At 44.5% G+C, this 21,354-nt stretch overlaps 2 protein-coding genes and 1 non-coding gene across 52 annotated transcripts in view; 2 read left to right on the forward strand and 1 right to left on the reverse strand.

The window, feature by feature from the left end:
* LOC139764530 (myosin heavy chain, muscle-like) overlaps positions 1-2,606 on the forward strand; it is a 35,757-nt gene extending 33,151 nt beyond the window's left edge. For 38 of the 50 annotated variants that reach the window (XM_071691244.1, XM_071691247.1, XM_071691236.1 and 35 more), the window contains exons 22-23: positions 323-913; positions 1,815-2,606. In XM_071691244.1, the coding sequence (XP_071547345.1) occupies positions 323-913; positions 1,815-1,841 (618 nt within the window). In that variant the 3' untranslated portion in view covers positions 1,842-2,606. Of the gene's footprint in view, positions 1-322; positions 914-1,538; positions 1,567-1,814 lie in introns of all 50 variants that reach the window. The other 12 variants (XM_071691260.1, XM_071691222.1, XM_071691227.1 and 9 more) reach the window with 1 other exon arrangement.
* LOC139764536 (allantoinase, mitochondrial) overlaps positions 1-21,354 on the reverse strand; it is a 117,206-nt gene that overhangs the window by 60,253 nt on the left and 35,599 nt on the right. The window lies entirely within an intron of this gene.
* Positions 12,899-12,980, forward strand: TRNAL-AAG (transfer RNA leucine (anticodon AAG)). The gene has a single exon. It is a non-coding gene; the product is annotated as a tRNA-Leu (tRNA).

Consider the following 21,354-nt stretch of genomic DNA (forward strand, 5'->3'; position numbering starts at 1 on the left):
AATAGCCCAGCGGTTTAGCTCACTGTACTATTATTTCAATGGTCTGGGTTCGAAGTCTCATGTGCCAAGTGGTGACGGTTGCGACCTAATACAGTACATGTCATATGAGACATACATAAATGTATATAAAATTAAACTCCAAGGCCCTTTTTATATCGCTCCTGCAGGTCAGTGGCTGCACTCCCAGCAGGTGCGTCAACGCGCACACACACACTCACACACACACACAAAGTAATTCACGTATACATGTATTTAATATTTAGAGATATCACATAGCAGTAACACGCTACTCTTGTCTTACTTCCCTCCTCTCTTCTCATAGGCTGATCTTGACGAGATGCTCAACGAGGCCAAGAACTCAGAGGAGAAAGCCAAGAAAGCCATGGTTGACGCAGCCCGCCTTGCGGACGAGCTCCGCGCTGAGCAAGAGCACGCACAGACTCAGGAGAAGATGAGGAAGGCTCTCGAAGTTTCCGTGAAGGAACTGCAGGTTCGCCTGGAGGAAGTTGAGGGCAACGCCATGAAGGCCACAAAGAAGGCTATCGCCAAGCTGGAGAGCCGCGTCCGTGAGCTGGAAACCCAACTGGACGATGAGGCACGCCGCCACGCCGACGCTCAGAAGAACCTGAGGAAATGCGAGAGGCGCATCAAGGAACTCACCTTCCAGTCCGACGAGGACAAGAAGAACCACGAAAGGATGCAGGACCTGGTCGACAAGCTTCAGCAGAAGATCAAGACCTACAAGCGCCAGATCGAGGAGGCTGAAGAGATCGCTGCCCTCAACTTAGCCAAATTCCGCAAGGCCCAGCAGGAGCTGGAGGAAGCTGAGGAACGTGCAGACAATGCAGAGCAGGTCGCTAATAAGGCGAAGGCGAAGGGACGTGCCGGTTCTGTGGGCCGAATGTCTCCTCAGGTAAAGTCAACAGGGTCATATCAACAGTATACTGTTAACAGTAATACGAACATCTAAACAGACTTAACACAAGCGATACTTCTCCAGTCTTTCCTAATAAGATGCTCCTAATTTGCCAATACGACTACCAGAATTGTGGCAGCAGGTCATATCTGTGGATGACAGCATCAGCAGACTGATAATACAAGCATTGGGTCTCACTCTAACATTATCTTAAACCTAGATATATCCAGAATTAATAACAATTCTAATCATACTAAATCTAGCTCAAGCACTAAATGTATCAAACAACTTACAGGGAAATTAGACAGCTCTTAACACCAAGCCTTGTTTGCTTTGCTCATTGATGTAAAACTTACAAGAACTGCTTCCTTCTCACTTTTGACTGAGAGTTTAATGTTATATTTCATTTCTTACTCTTTCAATTCATCTCGTACTATAAAAAGATTTAACTATCTTGCAACCGTAGATGAGTATGAACAAGTATTTGTACAGTTATATGTATGTTCTTATATCTAGATTACTGTGTAAAGTCCTTTATTCTCGTATATAGTTATCTTCAGAGACAGGAGAGAGCATGAGACACAACAGTTTACTAATACCATGTCACCCTTTGTTTCAGCAGCTCTAAAGTACCAAGTTAGTGGCATAGAGTAAGTATTGGATGTAACACAGAACAGCATCTTCACATGAGATGGTTTACCTTCCTCTTTGAGACACAAGCCTCCCTACACTCCTTTCCACATGAATACCTTGCTATAGAGATATCTGACTGTCACATATGCCGAAAGATATGAAATATAATCCCTGTGCAGTAATGCTATCCTTTGTGATCATAATGACATAACTACCTCTCAGGCAACCATCACCTGTCTTACGTATGTCTTTGTTGACCTTCCAGCCCGTAGGCCGCAGCCTGTTCGTCTAAAGAAGCCCCAAGAACTGCCAACACCTCAATCTTCAACGTTCGTGGCCAGACGCTGTGTTCCTGGTGAACATGGCGCCCATATAACACCTGGATCAGTATATCCCTCAATATTTCCATCGTAATCATAACGTACTGTCTTTTCGTCGACTAATTCTTTCTCCTTTTTTTCCATTCTGTCGTGTATTTGTATAACGCTAATACTGTTAGTGTGGAGTCATTGTAGTATCACAAGGAGGTGAGGAGTGGGCGGTGGGGCAGTGGTGTGTGTGTTAACGTCAGTACCTGATCCTCGGACACCCATCATCTCGAGTCGGAGCGTCACTGAGTCAGACACACACATACAGACATGGAACAGCCCGGGTGGTGACTGCCACGCACCACTCCCCTCGCCTACTCGCTCGGCCCGTGTTGGTCTCCAGCCGCTATATATGCCTAAAACGTGAACAGTTTACTTGCACCGGGATGGACGATTGAACCTAGGCGGCCATGGGTTACAACCTTTATACGCTGTCGAGGGATATGGGACGACAGGCCATGAACATGACACTTTCCCACAATACACTAATTTTCAGTTTACCAATAACCGTTGACCATCCACCATTTTCTGTGAAGAGGGGAAGAAATCCAAATGTGTGGATAATTTCTTTTAGTTTAGTTCACACTTAAATCACATTTCCTTGATTCCTTGTGTACTACAAATGTCGCAAAAATGTATGTATGGATCTGTATATGAATATATTATATTAATAAATACATGGCTGGGAATATCATGTTTCTGTTTCCAAAGTCCTATATTGTTAAGGTTTCCAACCAAAGTGAGTCCAAGAAATACGAAAATTACAGCAGAATCACAAGTACTACAATAGCTTTCGGGGAGATACTGCAAGTCGTGACCGTATTGATTTGACAGGAGCAAACAAAGCAGATGTCTATTACCTAACACAAGTGTTTATGACTATTACTTCAGACCCCTTCGAGAAACACGCGAGGTCGGGATGCTGCCTTGCACAGCTAAATATATCACATCAACCAAACAGCTTAAAAAAAAACACACAAGAAACATATACACACCAGATGATGTGCACCTCTACAAGACGCATCCCAAGTATGTTCACCACTTCGCTTCAACATCAAACAATAACATTTACACCATTTAACCTCAACATCCTACAAACCTTAGAGGTACAACAGCCCGCTTCAGCATCTTCCTGGGCAGATGTAGAATCAGTCCAATGCTTCGAGAACCAAACACAAACACCCAAAATCACATGTCAGGTGTAGCCTTCAAGAGCTGGGTTTAGGCCATGAGCGGAGTGCCGAAGGATTCTGTCTTGGGATCACTGCTTTCCTTGTTCTATGGAAGAGATGGACTCCTATCTGAACATGTATGCAGATGATGCCAAGGTCACGAGGGAGTCAAAAAAAAAAAAAGAAAAAAAAGGCCTTGATATACACATTATCTAGCAGGATATATGCCCTATGAAAGTGTTTACGAGAGGGGACTTGGGAGTTGACTTTGTCTCTAATCTGCTGCCAGAGTCCCACATCAGAGGAGTAAAGGTGACAAACAGTCTGCCGGCAAACGAAAAGAAAGCACTCACGTCAACATAATCTGTTTCTCAAGTACAGTCATTCTGAATCAGCTTTCTGATGAAAATAGAGAACAGTTCTTCCAAAGATGGAGGGACAAGACAATTAGAGGCCATAACTTGATATCAACTACTGAAACCTGTAAGAATGGATATGGAGAAGTGTCTTTATAGCATAAAAGTACTGAACGCATAAACTTACGATTTGTAAATAGTGAATGTGTACAGAACACAGTTTAGATTTTTTTTTACAACAGCTGAGAATATCCAAGAGATGGAGCCCCACGAGAGTGAACCCCCCACATTATAAATAGGTAATAACATACAGACTTGAATATAGTGCTGCCCACAAATGTATGACTGAGCTTTATGTTGTAAGTCAGTATGCAGTCTTAATGTTGCCGTGATCCACTGGGATGCAGAAAACCTATAAACAATCCAAGATAATTTCTCCCCTTCAATGGAAACTACATGCATGGTAGTATGACTCAGTTTCCTAAATGTGGGTTTTATTTCCACTGATTACACCTGGGCAACCACAGAGTTCCACCAGTGGGTTGCGTCACCACTGTGGTGGACACCACTGAAGAATCTAAAGAAGAGGAGGGCTTGAGACACTCACAAGGCCTTATCCCCTGTACGGCTTGACATGATATTCAACACCTAGATTTAATATCAATTCCTGGACTAGGTTAAGAGGTCTCTGTGAAATACATAACAAACAGTCTTGTCCTTATAGTGGGTAGCTTTACTCACCACCAGGCAATGTGCTAGGGCAGAATAATGGCATGTAAACAGACCACGTACACTACAGCACACTCTTGTCGAGGTCAAGATGAATACTAGGGGTAGCCAGATGTGTTTTATCACATGCTGTGGATCACTCAGGGGGGAAAAAATTACCACAGAAACCAGTCAAGGAACAAGGTTCATTAACATACCAACTACGTCCCTCATTTTCCTATCCTGGTTACATTCACATGCATTCAGACACTCAAACCTCAGCCTTCGAGGAACGCTTCTCGCTTAGCTCCCTCTGTTCCTTCTTTTGGAAACTGATTCTACAATGAGGGGAGAGTTCCTACCTCTTTCTCCCGCCTCTGTCGGTCGCTTCTTACGACAAGCAGAGGTGGATGGTTTACTTTCTCCCGTAACCCCAGGGAGAGAGGAAATATGTGACTGAGGATAAAGAATCGTGTGTGAATTACGTGTTGTCTAAGGTTAAGTGAAAGATGAAGAGACGGTCTGTATTTGTGCATCTACAACCAGCAACCCACGTGTACATGATGCAATAAAGGAAAGACAGCAACCTGGTCGAGGGAGTCCCGAGACTTACCTATTCTTAGCGAGTTGTGTAAAAATAAAAGATGTAAATCCGTTGTGTGATCACATCCACCGTCCCTGATCCTCATTCCCACCGAAAAAAAAAATAATTTGCCTCCTGTCAATCGTTCACTAATCCGGTAACATATTGTCTAACCCAATCACAGTGGCCCAGTTCCTAAACCTTACGTACATTACTGTGTTCCCTTTTCCGCCATCGCTCAAATGATGGGCAAGATCACACAATTATCCTTGCAGATGATGGGATATAAGAGTGATCGGCACCACATTTGCTGCTGATGACTGAGTAAAAGATCTTCTGGAATTTGTGCAGCACAAGAACCAAAAAGTTATTCAACACTTTCTAGCATGAGAAAGATATCTAAAATCTTAAAACTGTTTACAGAAAAACATATATATATCTTAGCCTCCTTAATGTGGTTGTTGATGGAATTCCGAAGCAGTGAACAAGCGATCCAGGGAGAATGAGACCTTAATTACCCACGGGTACTAGTGAGTGGCCGACCCTGTTAGAATGACCCGTATGCTTGTTTACGCAGGTGCTCAGGGGTTTAACACTTTCTACTGAAAATGACTTCACCAAATGGGTCTCTATTTGGAACTGTCATAAATTCGCGAGTCGCATAGTCGTCACATAGTGTTTATGACAGTCATAAGGTACTTGGCCTCTTTCGTTATGACCCACGTGGTCTGCAGGTGTAAAGGACGAAAGAAATGGGCCGTTGATTGTGTCAGAAATATTCTGAGCTGGGTGAGGCAGCCAAAAGCTATGAAGGATTTTATGGGACTTGAGCAGGTGTCTGCTGGGGCAAGTAAAGGAAGGGGGTGAGAGGCTCGGGGATGAGGAGGGTGCTGGCGAGACAATGTTATGATCCGGGTGTTGTTTTATAACTATATGGAGGGATTTGTGGGGGGTGGAGGTGGTCTTACCCCGGGCTGGAGTGCAGACTGACTCAGGCTGAAGGGTGGGAATGTTACTGTGGAGGGTCGACCGCCACAGTGACAGGACTATGGAGGGGAACTCTGAAGGAGGTTTAGGTAAATAATGACCCAATAACACACGTTTGGTTGCGAAATATAAATCTTGACTAGGTGCCCTACTTAGGGCTTAGTAATAGATTGACAAAAGGAGAAATTTTGATGAGCAGATGATGAGTATAATGGAAAGGATAGCAAACAGGTTGAATGTGACGAGTTAAGCGGAGTAACATGACTGGGGCCAACCAACGTGTTGTCAGGACACAGTAATAACGTTATTAGTAACTGGTCGAAGTAGTCAGTAAGAGACCTGACAGTGTGAGTGCAGGTAATGTTCAGTAAAGGGTTGGTGGGCCGTTCCATACGCAGCGGTAAAAGAAAAAAAATCCCATCGAACTAAGCCTAACTATGGGAGGTGGCAATGCTCTCAATGGCTCGAGGGTGACGGTCTGTCATCATCATCCGGACCTCAAAGGTTCAATCCCAGGCTCAGTTTGGACCACTGCGTGTTTCTTTCCTCTGGTATTCGCCGACCTGGTCCTTGACAGGTCGAGGTCGCGGAGTGAGGCAAGTGTGACGATGGAGGATCTTCACCTCTTCAGCACAAAGGTACGACGACCCTTGAGCATGAAAATTAAGACCCTTGGATGTGGTGACGTCAGCTTTCATCAGACTTTTATCGGTCAGGACAAAGGCGAGACTGTCATGCCAAAGGGTCGCACCTTGACGCTCGAAGGGCCGTTCAAAGAGAAAAGCTGTCGTTTGATACAACAGTAGACTTGGCTCGGTGTGAAGCAAGACACTCATGGTTTTTTAGACCTTGAGACGCGCGATACCATCCAAGTACAGTCGGCAAAACCTCACGACTGGTTACGAAATATTTGTTATGATCTGAAGCACAGCATCGCACTCAGGTCTAGGGGGGAGAGATGAAAGCTACACGAGTGAAGGTTTTTGGCAGAGATCCAGGCGAGGTGAGAGGCAAACGGGGGCCTCCTGCCCCATAAGGCCGGGCAAAGAAGGACCAAATGGAGGCTAGCGGAGCTGCCTCCCGTCCCTCCATCCCCAGTAGGTCATCTGTCGCGGCCCCACCTGCCAAGTGCATGCAAAGTCTCCACACCTCTCTAACCTGTCCTGTACGACTGATCTCTCCTCTATCCTGCATGACTGCTCACCTCCTCTGTCCTGCATGACTGACTGACACTACCCCCCTGGCTCGTGGCCCTTCCACACACTCATTCTCTCCATAAGCTTCACTTTCGGTGCACACCTTTTTCTCTCCATCCTACCTCACTCTTATACTCATAAGCATCTCTCCTGCATCCATCCTTGTAATACTTCAGTATGACCCTAAAAACCTCATCCCCAACTTTCTGAACAAATAATTTTGATAATGCGTGAACGACTCAATCTCCGTTTTCGTATCCATCGCCGTCGTAACCCAGACTCACACAGGAAAGCAGGACGAACCCATCCTCCCGACGGACAACGCCACCCACTGTCAACCCCCGTAGGAGCACCACTTACCTGCTGACATTCCACCACCACCTATCATTCCCTACACATCCTGACCACCTACCACCACCACCACCACAACCCTACCAAGGCGACTCTACATCCAGTTACAGGAAAATATAGACTCCTTTGGAGTGATAAGTTCTTTGGCGAGACTGCACCGCCCAATGAGAAAGCCTCCCCAAAGGCGACTTCATTCGCGTTTCAATCTCGTAGTAGTAAAGTTGTGGGAGTAACACATCGATGGAGGCAGAACTATCAGGTCAAATGGGTTACTGACAGCATGCGGGTTATAGAGGTGATGGGAGTGATATCAGGTAAGTAATGAATTACGCTGGTGTAGGGAAGTCATGGCCAGGCTGTGTCTGATCTGGTGAACAAGCGAAGGCAAGTCAGTGATGTGAAGGACTTGAGTGTTAGAGCAGTCCGATGTAGAAGTGACTGCTCCATGGCCAAGTCCAATTAAACCAGACCCTTCCCGCCACTTGCCATGTTAATGCCCCTCTCCCACGTCGGCTGTAACTTGTGGTCTATATCTTCATATATCTCGAAATATGGTATGAAGAACTCATACCCGAACCCCGGCCATTCCTCACTGAACATCGATGTGTTTTTTAAGTGTCTCAGAGGTTAAAGGCCAAGCTTCACATTCTCCCTGCGTTAAACTCAGCCCTTCGTATGATATGTTAGAAAAAAGAGGAATATCATGATATTAAGTTATTCCCGAAGGCCATTTGGGTGTGCCACAGCAAGAGTCCCTTCGATATTGACACAGGTGTACCACAGAGTTGCCTTGTGCAACACTGAGCTGTGTCTCCTGAAATATGTTTGGGGTATGTGCCAAAATCGGAAGGTATGGCCATTCCACAACCCTGCTTAACGGGAACTTAAAGGGATGTTTATCTGTTGCAAAACTCCCGAACGAACGCCGCCGAAATTATAATGACCTCATTATCAGTACGACTTCAAAAGGAGCGGGTGTACTCATCCCCAAAATAACCGCTGCATAAGTAAAAACGTAAGTAAACAAACCGTTAACCTCTTAATTACGACAGCTTAACCCTTTGAGTACAATGATTTCATTCCCTGAGTACGACGACTTATTCCCTTTCAGCTCGATGCGTAAAGTCACCGTGCTGAATGGGTTAAGCCTTCGCGCTGAAGGGGGTAACTTCAGGAAAAGGGTTGATGATCATAACATATGCAGCAGACTCGGGACGATTCTGATGATGAATGCGCGTCTTTCTTGCTGGGTGACTCTGGTTCTAGTTATAACCACACGGGGCGGGAGCAGCACTTGTGCCCACACAGTATCGGAATCCTCGCCCCGACTCGCTCACTCCCTCCCTTCCTAACGGCAACATTAAATGTTAATACCTAACGTCGTAAACATTTCATAATTACAAAACGTCAAGAACATCGTCGAAACCATCTTTTTTTTGGGAGCATCTTCCTCCATCAAGTGAATCAAGAGTGATATTCCGAAACGCTATGAGGCACAGAGTCGACTATTATTGAGAAATATTTGTCAGAGGTTGTAGACTTGGCTCCCTGCGTCTGGCGCGGTGACCATGACTCATATTCGAGGCTTGACATACGGCGATTATTGCTTTCCCAGCGAGGATGGAGGAAGTGCGGCGTGCCAAGACCCCAGGTGGATACTACGGTACATTCCCTACGTAAAGGCGAGGGCAGGAAAAATCAAATGTAAGATCTAAATAGAAATTTGCTTCGAGCGCTTCATCATAGAGCTTCATTATAGCTGAACGGCCAAAGACCCTAGTGAATGCAGTATACCTGGGCCTTGCTGGAGACAAAGAACGGTAAAGATTTTTTACAGATGATCAGAAATCTATTTTTCTTTTTTTCCACGGATGGTTGGCAATGGGTTCACGAGACCTGTGTGCTACTATGCCTTTGACGTGGGTCTACCTGGAGCGTTAGAGCACCTGGGTCTGAATATCTTAAGAATGTGTGAATCACGTAAGATATTTAGATGTTAAACGAGGACGTGAGCAGACGAGGAGAGTCACGTGATACATTAAGCGTGGGGGGACAGAGAAAGGTATGAGGAATGCCGCCATGGCAAGGTGTGGAAGCTGGAGAACATGGGGTCGAATATATGAGTGATGGAGAGACGGCTGTGTGGTGTGCAAGTCTCGCGGATGCTGTGTGGGGTACTGACTGGTTGTGACGGTGTGTGGCGTGGACTGATCAAGGGACGGGCGTGTGGCGTGAACTGATCACGGGACGGGCGTGTGGCGTGGACTGATCACGGGACGGGTGTGTGGCTTGGATTGATCACGGGACGGGCGTGTGGCGTGGACTGATCACGGGACGGGTGTGTGGCGTGGACGGGTCATGGGACAGGAGTGTAGTGTAGACAGGTCGGGAAACTAGTCTACGTGCCGATTGAGTCAAAGTTAATGTGTGAGTCAGAGGAGAGTGCAAGTTGGCCGCAGGGCCCAGGTGTATGATGAGGGAGCCACTCAGGGAAAAAATAGAGATATAATCTTGAGTGACAGCGTCTAGCATCACGTAGAGGGACCCCGAGTGCAAGTAAAGATCAAACAGGAACTTCACCTACACTTTGATATCTTCTTATGCTCATGAATATGGATATTTATGAATCGTACATCCTTATGAATGTAGATCCTTATGATTCGTACACCCATTTCACTCAGAAGTAATATGTCCTGAATCTCTTTACATCAAAATAATCTACGTAAACCCAGTAAAGCTCCTGAAAATCTAAACTCTTCAAAAGTTAAGCAATATAAAGAGAACTTCTCCTGATGGTATACGATCACATACGAGATGATTCTCTCTTCCTGTCTCCACTGGGGGCAAAGTGGGCAAAGGCCAATGAGAGAGACATATGGTAAACCACAATGACAGTCTATCCTCAACACAGGAAGGCAGACGAGCCGGTCTTAAGACGTCAGATCGAACCCGTCCCTCTCATTGGACCAGGTCCGTATCATTCACCCAATAAAAACGACATTCGGTGTGACAGTGATGTTGCTCTGCCCCTCCTACAGTCATATATCAACTCCTGGAGTACCACGGTACGATCCCTGAGCACGAAGGTACAATCCTTCTTGAGATCGGCGGTAAGACCCTTTGGTATGAGGCGCAACTTTTCACTGACCATTAGGAGTCAGGTCAGGTCAAAAACCAGGTCATCATAACCAAGGATCGTATCGTCGAGCTCAAGTATCGTCGCCAGGTGCTCTACGAGTCAATAATTTCAGTACAACATTTCAAAGCTAAAACGCAGTTAATAAAGGTTGTCTTCTAACTTCTTATCCATTTTTCGTACACAATACTAACACTGTGAGGGTAGAGTTGATCTTTGTCACCTCTTACAAGATAAGGCTTTTTCTTTTTAATATCATTCCATCGTAAATAAAGAAACTCATTTGCAAATTTGTCGTGGAGAAAGCAGTAAGGGTTAAGAGGAGGAACATAACCGATATTTGTAAAACAAATGAGGTGTTCAGGAGAGTACTCAGTGCTGTACATACTGAGGAAGAACATCTACAAAAGGCAAGACAGGATGAGGCGAACATTTCATGGCTCGCTAAAGACACTCACAACACCAGGACGTGAGACACAAAAGTATAATATTTCTAAGTTGATTGTACAGTTAATACCTAATAACTCTCAAGCTGTAGCCAAGGTGAACGACATCAAAATCTAATCTGGCGTACCACTATATGTTGTCTGGGCGAACAGTATCACTACCCCTAAACCAGGGATAAACAAATGTTTTCATGATATTAACCATCCAGTAGACAGACCGCTCAAGCAGGGAAATTATTTAAACACACACACTCCAACTTCTTTCAAGCACAAAATTCAACCTCTCATTTTCTTTTCAGATCTAGACCTCCTCCACGGAGTACCCTAGCTACCCTAAACAGATTCAGAAGTGTTCTCCATTCACACTTCCCTCAAAACTTTCCACATTCGTAGAGTTTTCCCCTGAGTTCAAGGAGGTCCTTCTTAGCTCTCTCTCCTCTGGCTGCTGTGTTGGCGGGAGTGGTCGGAGGGAAGATGTCTTCCTCCTACAGATTTAGGAGTTTAAAACATTATCAATGTCCACCAGCAGATGAGCTCGTCACGCATCATGGAGTCCCTTTTTATCTCTCTATCCCACGTACAGGACGGTGAAGTAGTGTATAATTAGACTGTAGTACGAGACGAGACGGACTGACGATCAAGATGGCGGGGAAGTTTCTGAACCCACTCCCCGTGGAAGCCCGATAAGGTAGAGAAAAAAAAAACCCGCGTATCTCCTGCGCGTCACGGGAGACAACGAAGAGGGCACATGACACAGACTGCATATCCTTCCCTCCTGTATTATCAATATCTTAAAGTAAAGACGAAGGGTCCAAATGAGATTTTTTTTCCCCCCTGAAAGGACAACGCTAATAACAGCAGCATTTTTCCCCCTCGAGGAACTTGCTAAATACATTTCTCTCACTTCCTAAGAGATACAAATATTCATCCGGACTTCACAAGCAGAAGGACCACATGTCGTCATGTCTCCAGTGCTTCGTGAAAATGAAGTTTTAATAAAAAAAAAATATGATTTCATATTGACTTTAAAGTCTGTAGTGCTTACAATTTCCTCTCCTTCGATCGTTTTCTTTAAGATTAAACTGGAGAATATCTGTCTTCTGTGGATATACTAACAAGTGTACCTTCATCACTGTCATTGTGATTACCGTACAACACACAAGCCAATCAACCAATTTAATCACACGACAAAAAAAACTATTTGGTAAACAGACTCCAACTACAAATACGAGCTTTTCTTTCCTTCATAACGTAAATAATTCCAGACTCGCTGTCTTTAATTATGTCCATCACGTCAGGGCAGTGACTAACTCCAGCTTGTGTGCCCAGATGATCACATTCACCAGGACAGCGTATGCCGGATTATATCTTGCACCAGTTGATGCTATTTTCGTGTCTGTGCTGAATTTTTCCCCTCCCTGATCCCAGAGAAGCTTCCGGATCTAATGTTATTTCGGCCCGACTCTCGGGTATCCAGCACCAACACCTGGACATAGAAACACTCTGAGCCTTATCATCTAATCATGAAAGTTAACACAGTTGTTTGTTTCCTGATCAACATTTTTTCAGCGCGTTGTTATCGGGGCGACCCGGCGCGTGCCCCCCGCGCCTCAACTCGCTGGTCTTTCCCACTCCCGAGTTGTTTCTGTTGTGGCCTCAAATACCGAAGTCCATATTCCCTGTGGTAAACATCCAATCCCACCTGCCTGCTGGCTGGGTGCGGTGATAGTAAACTTTGCTAAAGTCTTAAACACGCTTTATCCTCCCAGGCGTACACTGCCAGGCTTTTTATGTATGTCGAAACTACTACTACTACTGCTAATGATGATCATGATAATAATACCCCAGGACACGAGTTGGACAAAACTACTGACCCACTGTTGCGAAGACATGCAAAACAGGAGCATCATAAACGCGAATGTCCTTCAGCGAAATAATGAAGAAACACTAATTGCATGGAAGGTGAAGGTGCATAAAACTAAGGGGGCATCTAACATCTATCTAACTGGATTACACACACACACAAACATATACATAATAACCAACGGTAGCGTGGCCGAGCGGTCTAAGGCGCTGGTTTAAGGCACCAGTCTCTTCGGAGGCGTGGGTTCGAATCCCACCGCTGCCATAATGTTTTGCGGGTCTCCATAGTGCAGTGGCTGGCGTTACGAACCACGAGTCATCACGGGCCAGCCGCCTATGGCGTACCCGCAAGGGTTCGAATCCTGGGCATGGCAGTCAGCCTACAACCAAGTGGTCATCCTTTCCTCCGAGGTGGTCGATAAATGGGTACGTGGCTTCTAAGCCCTGTAACACACAAATAGTGATCACACACACACACACACCCACTAGGGGTCTCCATGGTACAGCTGTTAGCATGAAAGACATAAGTCAGCGAGGGCTTGGCAGGGTCGGACTTGCATGGGTTCGAATTCTTGGCGTGGCAGCCGGCCCAACAGTCGATCCCATCTGTTCATCCCTCCCTTCGGGAGTGGTCGACAATTGCGTACCTGACTTAGGCTAGGGTGTGTGCGTATATGTACACAGAAGAGTAAAAGACATGGTAAACAGAATAAGTTAAGAGCCGGGGCAACATGAGCGTAAAACTCTCTCCCCTTAACACACAAATGGCAATTACAAAAAACAATCACACACACACACACACACACACACACACACACACACATACACACACACACACACACACACACACACACAAGGAATCTCAGACCCTGTCATACTATGGGTGTTTACTGAAGGTCAGGGTCCAACAGACATCGTACACAAAGAGGAAAAAAAAGAAAAAACATTCGTACACCTCTTCTGGCCTGGCTGGGTGGTGGGATGGTCCGACTCTATACAGTCAGTCTATAGTTATGTCAGTTCTGCCCCAGGCAAGGTTAGGTGGACCCGCCCAACCATCTGCTCTTGCCAACAAAATCATAAGCACCGTATGGCACGAACAACTTACTAAATATACTGAAGAAATATGGACGCTGGTCTTGGTGATACTATCTACAAAAAAAAAATATACCGAGAGGCGAATCATCCTGGACAAAGAATATTCCCCTCAATTCGCGTTAATCCCTTGAGCACAACGGTAAAACCTCGGACGAATTAACGGTACCATTGACCTGACACCAAAGGGTAATGTCAAAGGGCTAGCACAACCAAGTTTCATTCCGTCGTCTTTAGAAACCAATAATGCCCTGAACAGCTGTGATAATGGTGACTTCGGCTACCAAACAGAATTTGTAGGTTTCTTCTGGTTTTGTCGCCCCAAAGCTTAATCAACATGGAGGAAAGCAAGTCTCGCTTGGGGCCTGAACTAGTGTGAGATCACTCTCAGTGGAGCATACGCGTCAACACCGGAAAGAACTTAGACTTATGGATAAAGGAGCGTTTATACATACGTGCTGCACACACATGACAAACCAAATGTCACTCAGATGAGGAGAAAGTGACATATGCCCGGGACATCCACAGGTGGCATGCAATCCCTGACGCATCGGCTGAATTCCATGGCAAATATATTCACAGGACAACAGGCTACAAGGACGATGTACCCCCCATAAGTACTTATCGATGAACAGCAGACAGGCTAGAGACGATAGCGCAAGCAGAAACAAGGAAGCTGCATCAGTGGGTTAACTTGGCAGTTGGTGGGACGGCTATAAAACCGCTGGGCTTGAGGCGCCTCCACTCCATCATGTGTCTAAGCATTGCGGCCTCCCTGAATCCACGCCACCTTTCCCTAAAATCATAGAGGAACTGCTTAGACGGCTCTTGTTCATATAAACTTTGGCTTAAAGTGATTTATAGCCGAAGCAGGCTTTACTGAACACCCCTCTGACTCACGTCCTCACGCCAGGGCAAATATTCACCCTTGAATACCCTCGACTGTTGATCATTGTCACCACATGTGTGTTTTTATGGAACTTGATTGTTGATGTAGCAGAGCTTTAATGTTACTGAGAGAAGAAACGCAAGGAAAACTATTATCCCAAGCCATCTATATCCAACACATGGGGGTGGATCGGAACAAAAGGATCACAGAGAGACTCAACTGATTCATTTTCAACCGAGACATGAAACGAAACAATGAAACTCAAAAGGTTAACATTCTACAAGGATATCTTGAGGTAACACAAGGCAATCTTACTCTGATTACTTCCTTGGGCAGATTAAGTTGGATACGAATTATGAGCAAAGAAGAAGAAATGGCGAGTTTAAAATACTCTTATACAGTTTTATTGATCTAGTCTGGCACACAAACAAATCACATCCGCTCAGAATCATCTCAAAGAAGCGATGATATATAAAAGCTGGGTCGATAGTCTCATGCTGACCTTGGCTAGGAATGCTGACCTTGGCCAGGAATGATGACCTTGGCCAGTAATCTTGACCTTGTGAAGTCTCCGTCAGTGTGGAGCCACAATGTACAAGGGAAACTTTCTAGTAATGTTCTATCTGCGGCGTCATCAACAACCATATAGATACAAGCATTTGGAAAAGCTAAAAATATTTCTTTTCTATTTCCAGGTTTTGGAAATTTTCTTCAAGAAACCCCAAGAGTCGGCAGTATTGTTATGACAGACGTAGGCAAAGTTGAAGTGTGTGTGTGTGTGTATGTTCACCATATGGTCGAATATTAGCTTCGGCGGACCCTCTGGCCTTTCCGTGGTCTCCATCGTTTCTACAACCTCCTTCGGAAGGTCCGGACTGGTGCAGCAATCACCTCACTGAGGCACCAAAGGTGTTGCTAGATAAGCCGTGTGCCTCTAGCCTTTGGAATCACTACACTGTCTTTCACTGATAAAAGCTTGAGTTGTCTTCAGCAGGAGGAGGATGTTCACAAAAACATTAACAACTTCATGTGTCTGGAACCAATTCGTCATTGACGAGATTTTAATAAAAGGTCAAAATCCGAAAAGTTTCCTTCTTGTACAGCTCCCTGACGGAACTGTGAGGGGGATGTCTAGACATTCAAAGCATAAAGAATTTTCGTCATACATCGTGCTTATAAACTCTCTGTGCCAAACTCTTTCTTGTAGATCACGTTTTTTTTTCAAATCTTCCTGGGATTCTACTCACTGCTGTGTCCTTTTTCCTTTTCGTGAAGCCAGGACCCAAAGATCCTATGTAGTCAGGTACATCGCCAGGATGTTGCTCCACCATTTAGGTAAGTCGCCAGGAAGACGTTGCAACCGTCAAAAGAGTCGCCAGAATGATGCTCCAAACGTCAGTTGAGTCGCTGGGATAATGCCCCACCCTTCAGGGGAGAGAGAGTGATGTAGTAACTACTGTCACCGCGAGACAAAGTGGGAGAAAATAATCTGAGGCTTTTCACCGTAGCGTTGTCACCTGCTATCAGTGAGACGCATCGTCTTAACTTGTCGCTAAATATATCACTGTAAAGCAGCAAAATATACGAGAAAAACGAATCCATTAATTCACTAAGTGTTACAGACGTCAGCAAGATATTTGAACACTGTGATATCATGTCGTAAAGAGGGTCACTCACGACACAATGCATTTACCAGACCCGTGCATCAGTAACTTCTGAGAGGCAAATGGCTCGGAGCACGAGAAGATCTTTTGATGGCGTTGTGTATGTCACTTGAGCCGTAAACACTGCTCTTCAAAGCCTCCGACAATGAGAAAGACATCAGGAAGACTTTGGATACGGATGCAGAAACCTAAATGAGTATCTAAATTCCACCGACACAGAACTGCTTCATAAAATTTAGTTGCCCAATTTCGTCAAACATCCACAAATCGGATTTTTTCACAAACAAGAGAAGATTTCGATATCTCAGGATGAGGAGTACGCTCTCTCTCTCTCTCTCTCTCTCTCTCTCTCTCTCTCTCTCTCTCTCTCTCTCTCTCTCTCTCTCTCTCTCTTGGAAAAGTGTGTCAAAGGAGAAAGATGAGAGTAAATATGAATAAGAGCAAGGTGATTAGGTTCAGTGGGGTTCAGAGGCAAGTTAATTGGGAAGTAAGTTTGAATGAAGAAAGATTGGAGGAAGTGAGATGTTTTAGATATCTGGGAGTGGACTTAACAGCCAATGGAACTATGGAAACGGAAGCGAGTCACAGGGTGGGGGAAGGGGTAAAGGTTCTGGGAGCGATGAAGAATGTGTGGAAGGAGACAACCTTATCTCGGAAAGCAAAAATGGGTATGCTTGAAGGAATAGTAGTTCCAACAACATTACATTGTTGCGAGGCATGGGCCATGGATAGGGTTGTAAGGAGAAGGGTGGATGTGTTGGAAATGAAATTTCTGAGGAAAATATGTGGTGTGAGGTGGTCTGACCGAGTAAGTAACGAAAGGGTAAAATAGATGTGTGGAAATAAAAAGAGTGTGGTTGAGAAAGCAGAAGAGGGTGTGTTGAAATGGTTTGCTCATATGGAAAGAATGAGTGAGGAAAGACTGACAAATGCGTCAGAGGTGGAGGGGACAAGGAGAAGTGGGAGACCAAATTGGAGGTGGAAGGATGGAGTGAAAATGATTTTGAGCGATCGGGGCCTGAACGTACAGGAGGGTGAGAGGCGTGCAGGGAACAGAGTGATATGGAATGATGTGGCATACCGGAGTCGACGTGCTGTCAACGGACTGAACCAGGGCATGTGAAACGTCTGGAATAAACCATGGAAAGGTATGTGGGACATGGATGTGGATAGGGAGCTGTGGTTTCGGTACATTACACATGACGGCTAGAGACTGAGTGTGAACGAATATGGCCTTTTTTGTGTTTTCCTGGCGCTACTTCGCTGAAACAGGAGGTGGCGATGTTGTCTCCTCTGGGACGGGGTGGCGACAGGAATGGATGAAGGTAAGCAAGTAGGAATAGGTACATGTGTAAATATGTATATTTATGTATATATGTTGATATGTATATGTATGAATGTGCGTGTATATATATATATATATATATATATATATATATATATATATATATATATATATATATATATATATATATAGGCGCTAGCTTGCTCCAGATACCCATTTCTTGGCAAGCCCCACAGGGGAGGAAAAACATCTGCTGGACTGGCTGAGAGCCGGCTGTCCTGTCTGCAATTCGTACACGGACCCATTTGCAACACCTTGATTGCAATCATTTATTTGAACAGTACTTGGAGAGGGAGTTCTACACTCGTGGGGTCCCTATTCTTGAACTTTCTTCTTCCTTTCAAACATACGTTTACCTCCGGCATTCAGTTCCCTTGTTTATTCTATTCCACCCATCCACCAAAACAGTACTTGCGTTTGTATGCCTGCGTGTATGTGTTTGAATGTCTGTGCATACGTATAAACGCATATATGTGATTTCTGTGCCAAACGTCCAGCACAGAAACAGGAGTGTGTTTTGCGAGGTGTGCTCAAGGATCGTACATTATACTCAACGGTAAAATCGTCGCGCTCATGAAAACATTAAGGATCGGAGGACGCACACACAACTCCCACATATAGAAGGTACCGGATTCTACTAATGGAATGAAATATGTTGCCGAGAACAAAACGATAAATATGCGGTTGAAAATAAAAATGGATTATGTGGGGACTTCCTTTTATGTAAAATTTAAGGAAATGAATTATGTCTTTCCCCATATCTAAAAAGAGTATCAATGGAGTTAAAAAGTGTTATAATGTACACTAGACATTATACTGCACCAGCGGCATTATTCTGTAAAAGAGGCGCTTGGGCGTAACATACGATGGAAAGAAGAAAAAATGTTGAAAGTACCCGAAAATGGACGAAATAATGAGTAAGAATGAAGGTAACGTTTCCCTGCAACCTAACAAAATAAGACTACATCAGCGCTGAATGACTGTAGCCACAGTAATCGTACTATGTTGGGAACGTCTTGGGGATACCAAGTCGATCCTTGAAAGCAGATTGCGATGTTCCGGAAAAGGTGATATTTTTTTTGAGAATTCGGGAAGTCAGAAGTGTGCAACAAGATTTCTTTTTATATTTTTTTTCCCAACAGAAGGCATCACCAGCAAAACAAAAGACAAAATATGTAACGTATGTCTTAAGTAGTGGAGGGTGAGGTGGGGAGGGGAGGGTGGAGGTTGTGTCTGCTGGCTGGAGGCGTTGTTAAAGATTCCCCTTCGGCCTTAGCCTGGCACAAGGCCTTGATTTCAGACGGCCAGCCCCTCATTTTTCCTCCTATCAGGAGAAATGCTTCTATTACTGTCCACATCGGTGTAGCCAAGGTTAGCCTTGCTTCACTGAAGCAGAAATGCAGTATTGCAGTCAATGCTTAGTAATAATAATAGTTTTTTATGAGGAAAAAGAAAAAAATTGCTATAATTATTACATCCTATACTCAATACACAATGGAAAAAAAAATTCCCGTAGCATACAGCAGGCAAGGTTGCTTGAAATCAAAAGTTTACGAGAAGTGTGACGATGATTAGAAATCGTATCAGGGATGCCTAGCATTCCTGAAGAGTGATGGAGACATTTGGTTCCCAGTAAAGCCATTAATCTTCCCGTGCTCAATTCGTCGCCATGGTAGAGTACCCTGGACACACGTAACCTTGTTGGTGATGTAACACAGTGTCCGATCACACCGCTCGTTAGATACGGAAATGTCAACACAGCGGGATGTTGCTGAAATCATCCCTCCATTGCACGTCATGCCTGCTCTACCAGAATGGTCGCAAGATAACAACCTATCTTTCTCTTAATTACGGTTTGAAGATAATGCTATCCCAGAGCACGACGGTACGCCTCTTAAGCACGGCGGTCGGTGCTTTAAGCAGTACGAACGAACCTTGAGGTAGGCAGTCGTATCACGACGGGACGATGGTTTTGGAGTACGAACTTTTAAGCATGATGTTGCCCTTGACCTAACCCTTAAAGATCAAGTCAAACCCCAACTGAGTTGAGAAAGGAACAAGCCAGAAGGCAAGGGTGGCTGGGCCCACCCCCTCAACCATGGATGCCGCGGCTCCAAAAATAATAATAGGCTACCAGGCTCTCATGCGTGATGACATGTGTGTTTGGATACGTTTTAGCCTTAAATGGTTTCCGCATACTGGGTACTCTTACGAACTTCTTTGCGCTCGTGTCTGAAAGATTTTCACCAAACGACCCAAAGAAGTTTATGGTTAAATTCACTAAGTATTTCTCTCGTAAATTCTTACTAACCCGCTTACCATTTCATGATAGTGTCGTCTCAAGGCGCTCACTCAAAAGCCTTCAACAGGAAACAAATCAAAAGATGAATTGAAATTTCTTAATAAACTGATAATCCATCTCTATCGACTGTATAACATCTGGAGCGCTTCGCTTTGTTGACCATGAGTCACACATGGACCCGCCCGCGTTGGAATTCTAGGTGCAGCAGTCGACCCGCATCCAACCCAGCTGTTCATTCTCCCTCGGGGTTGGTCGAGAAATTGGAACCAGACTTAGTCTGGAATATATATATATATATATATATATATATATATATATATATATATATATATATATATATATATATATATATATATATAATCCCTGGGGATACGGGAGAAAGAAAACTTCCCACGTATTCCCTGCGTGTCGTAGAAGGCGACTAAAAGGGGAGGGAGCGGGGGGCTGGAAATCCTCCCCTCCCATTTTACTTTTTCCAAAAGAAGGAACAGAGAAGGGGGCCAAATGATAATGTTCCTTCTGAGGCTCAGTCCTCTGTTCTTAACGCTACCTCGCTAAAGCGGGAAATGGCGAATATGTATAATATATATATATATATATATATATATATATATATATATATATATATATATATATATATATATATATATTCCTACGAGTCCACGGGGAAAATAAAACTTTATTTTTTTGTTAGCTGAGGGCACGGTCAGCTAAGGCCCTACATGTGACACCATGTATAGAAAAATTATATGTTAAATAGAATTGTATGAACAACTGAAGTGCGATTTCACCTTCATGCTATCATCACGGACTAGTGTGATCATATATATATATATATATATATATATATATATATATATATATATATATATATATCCTAGCCTGAGCCAAGTACCCATTTCATTGTAATCAGAGGCCATTAAAGGCAATGGTCCCTGGATGCAAGCGAGCTAGGATGCATATTGCAACGTTTACAGAGGCAACATTCTTTCCAGTAAATCACCATACAGCACACACCGATTTATAAAAGTAATACTCCAGTCAGTAAGCAGCAGCTTGCATGCAAAATTGATCTCGTCAGTCAAGTTCTGTAGAGAAGCAGTTATCCCAGGAAACTGTATTTAGACTATGGTGTAGTGGGCGACGGGTGGAGAGTGACGTAGCAGTAATAGTCGGCGCCAGACAGGAGCTACGGTAAAGCCCACCTGATTGCCAGTGTTGGTTGGGAGGTGGACTCCATATACGGCCACTGGTTTCTCCCTGACTCACACCGACACACACCACCCTACACCCACTTCCAAACACACACACACATATTACATACATATAGCTACCACATTCTAA

This window comes from Panulirus ornatus, chromosome 50 (assembly GCF_036320965.1).
Source record: "Panulirus ornatus isolate Po-2019 chromosome 50, ASM3632096v1, whole genome shotgun sequence".
NCBI classification, from domain to species: Eukaryota; Metazoa; Arthropoda; class Malacostraca; order Decapoda; family Palinuridae; genus Panulirus; species Panulirus ornatus.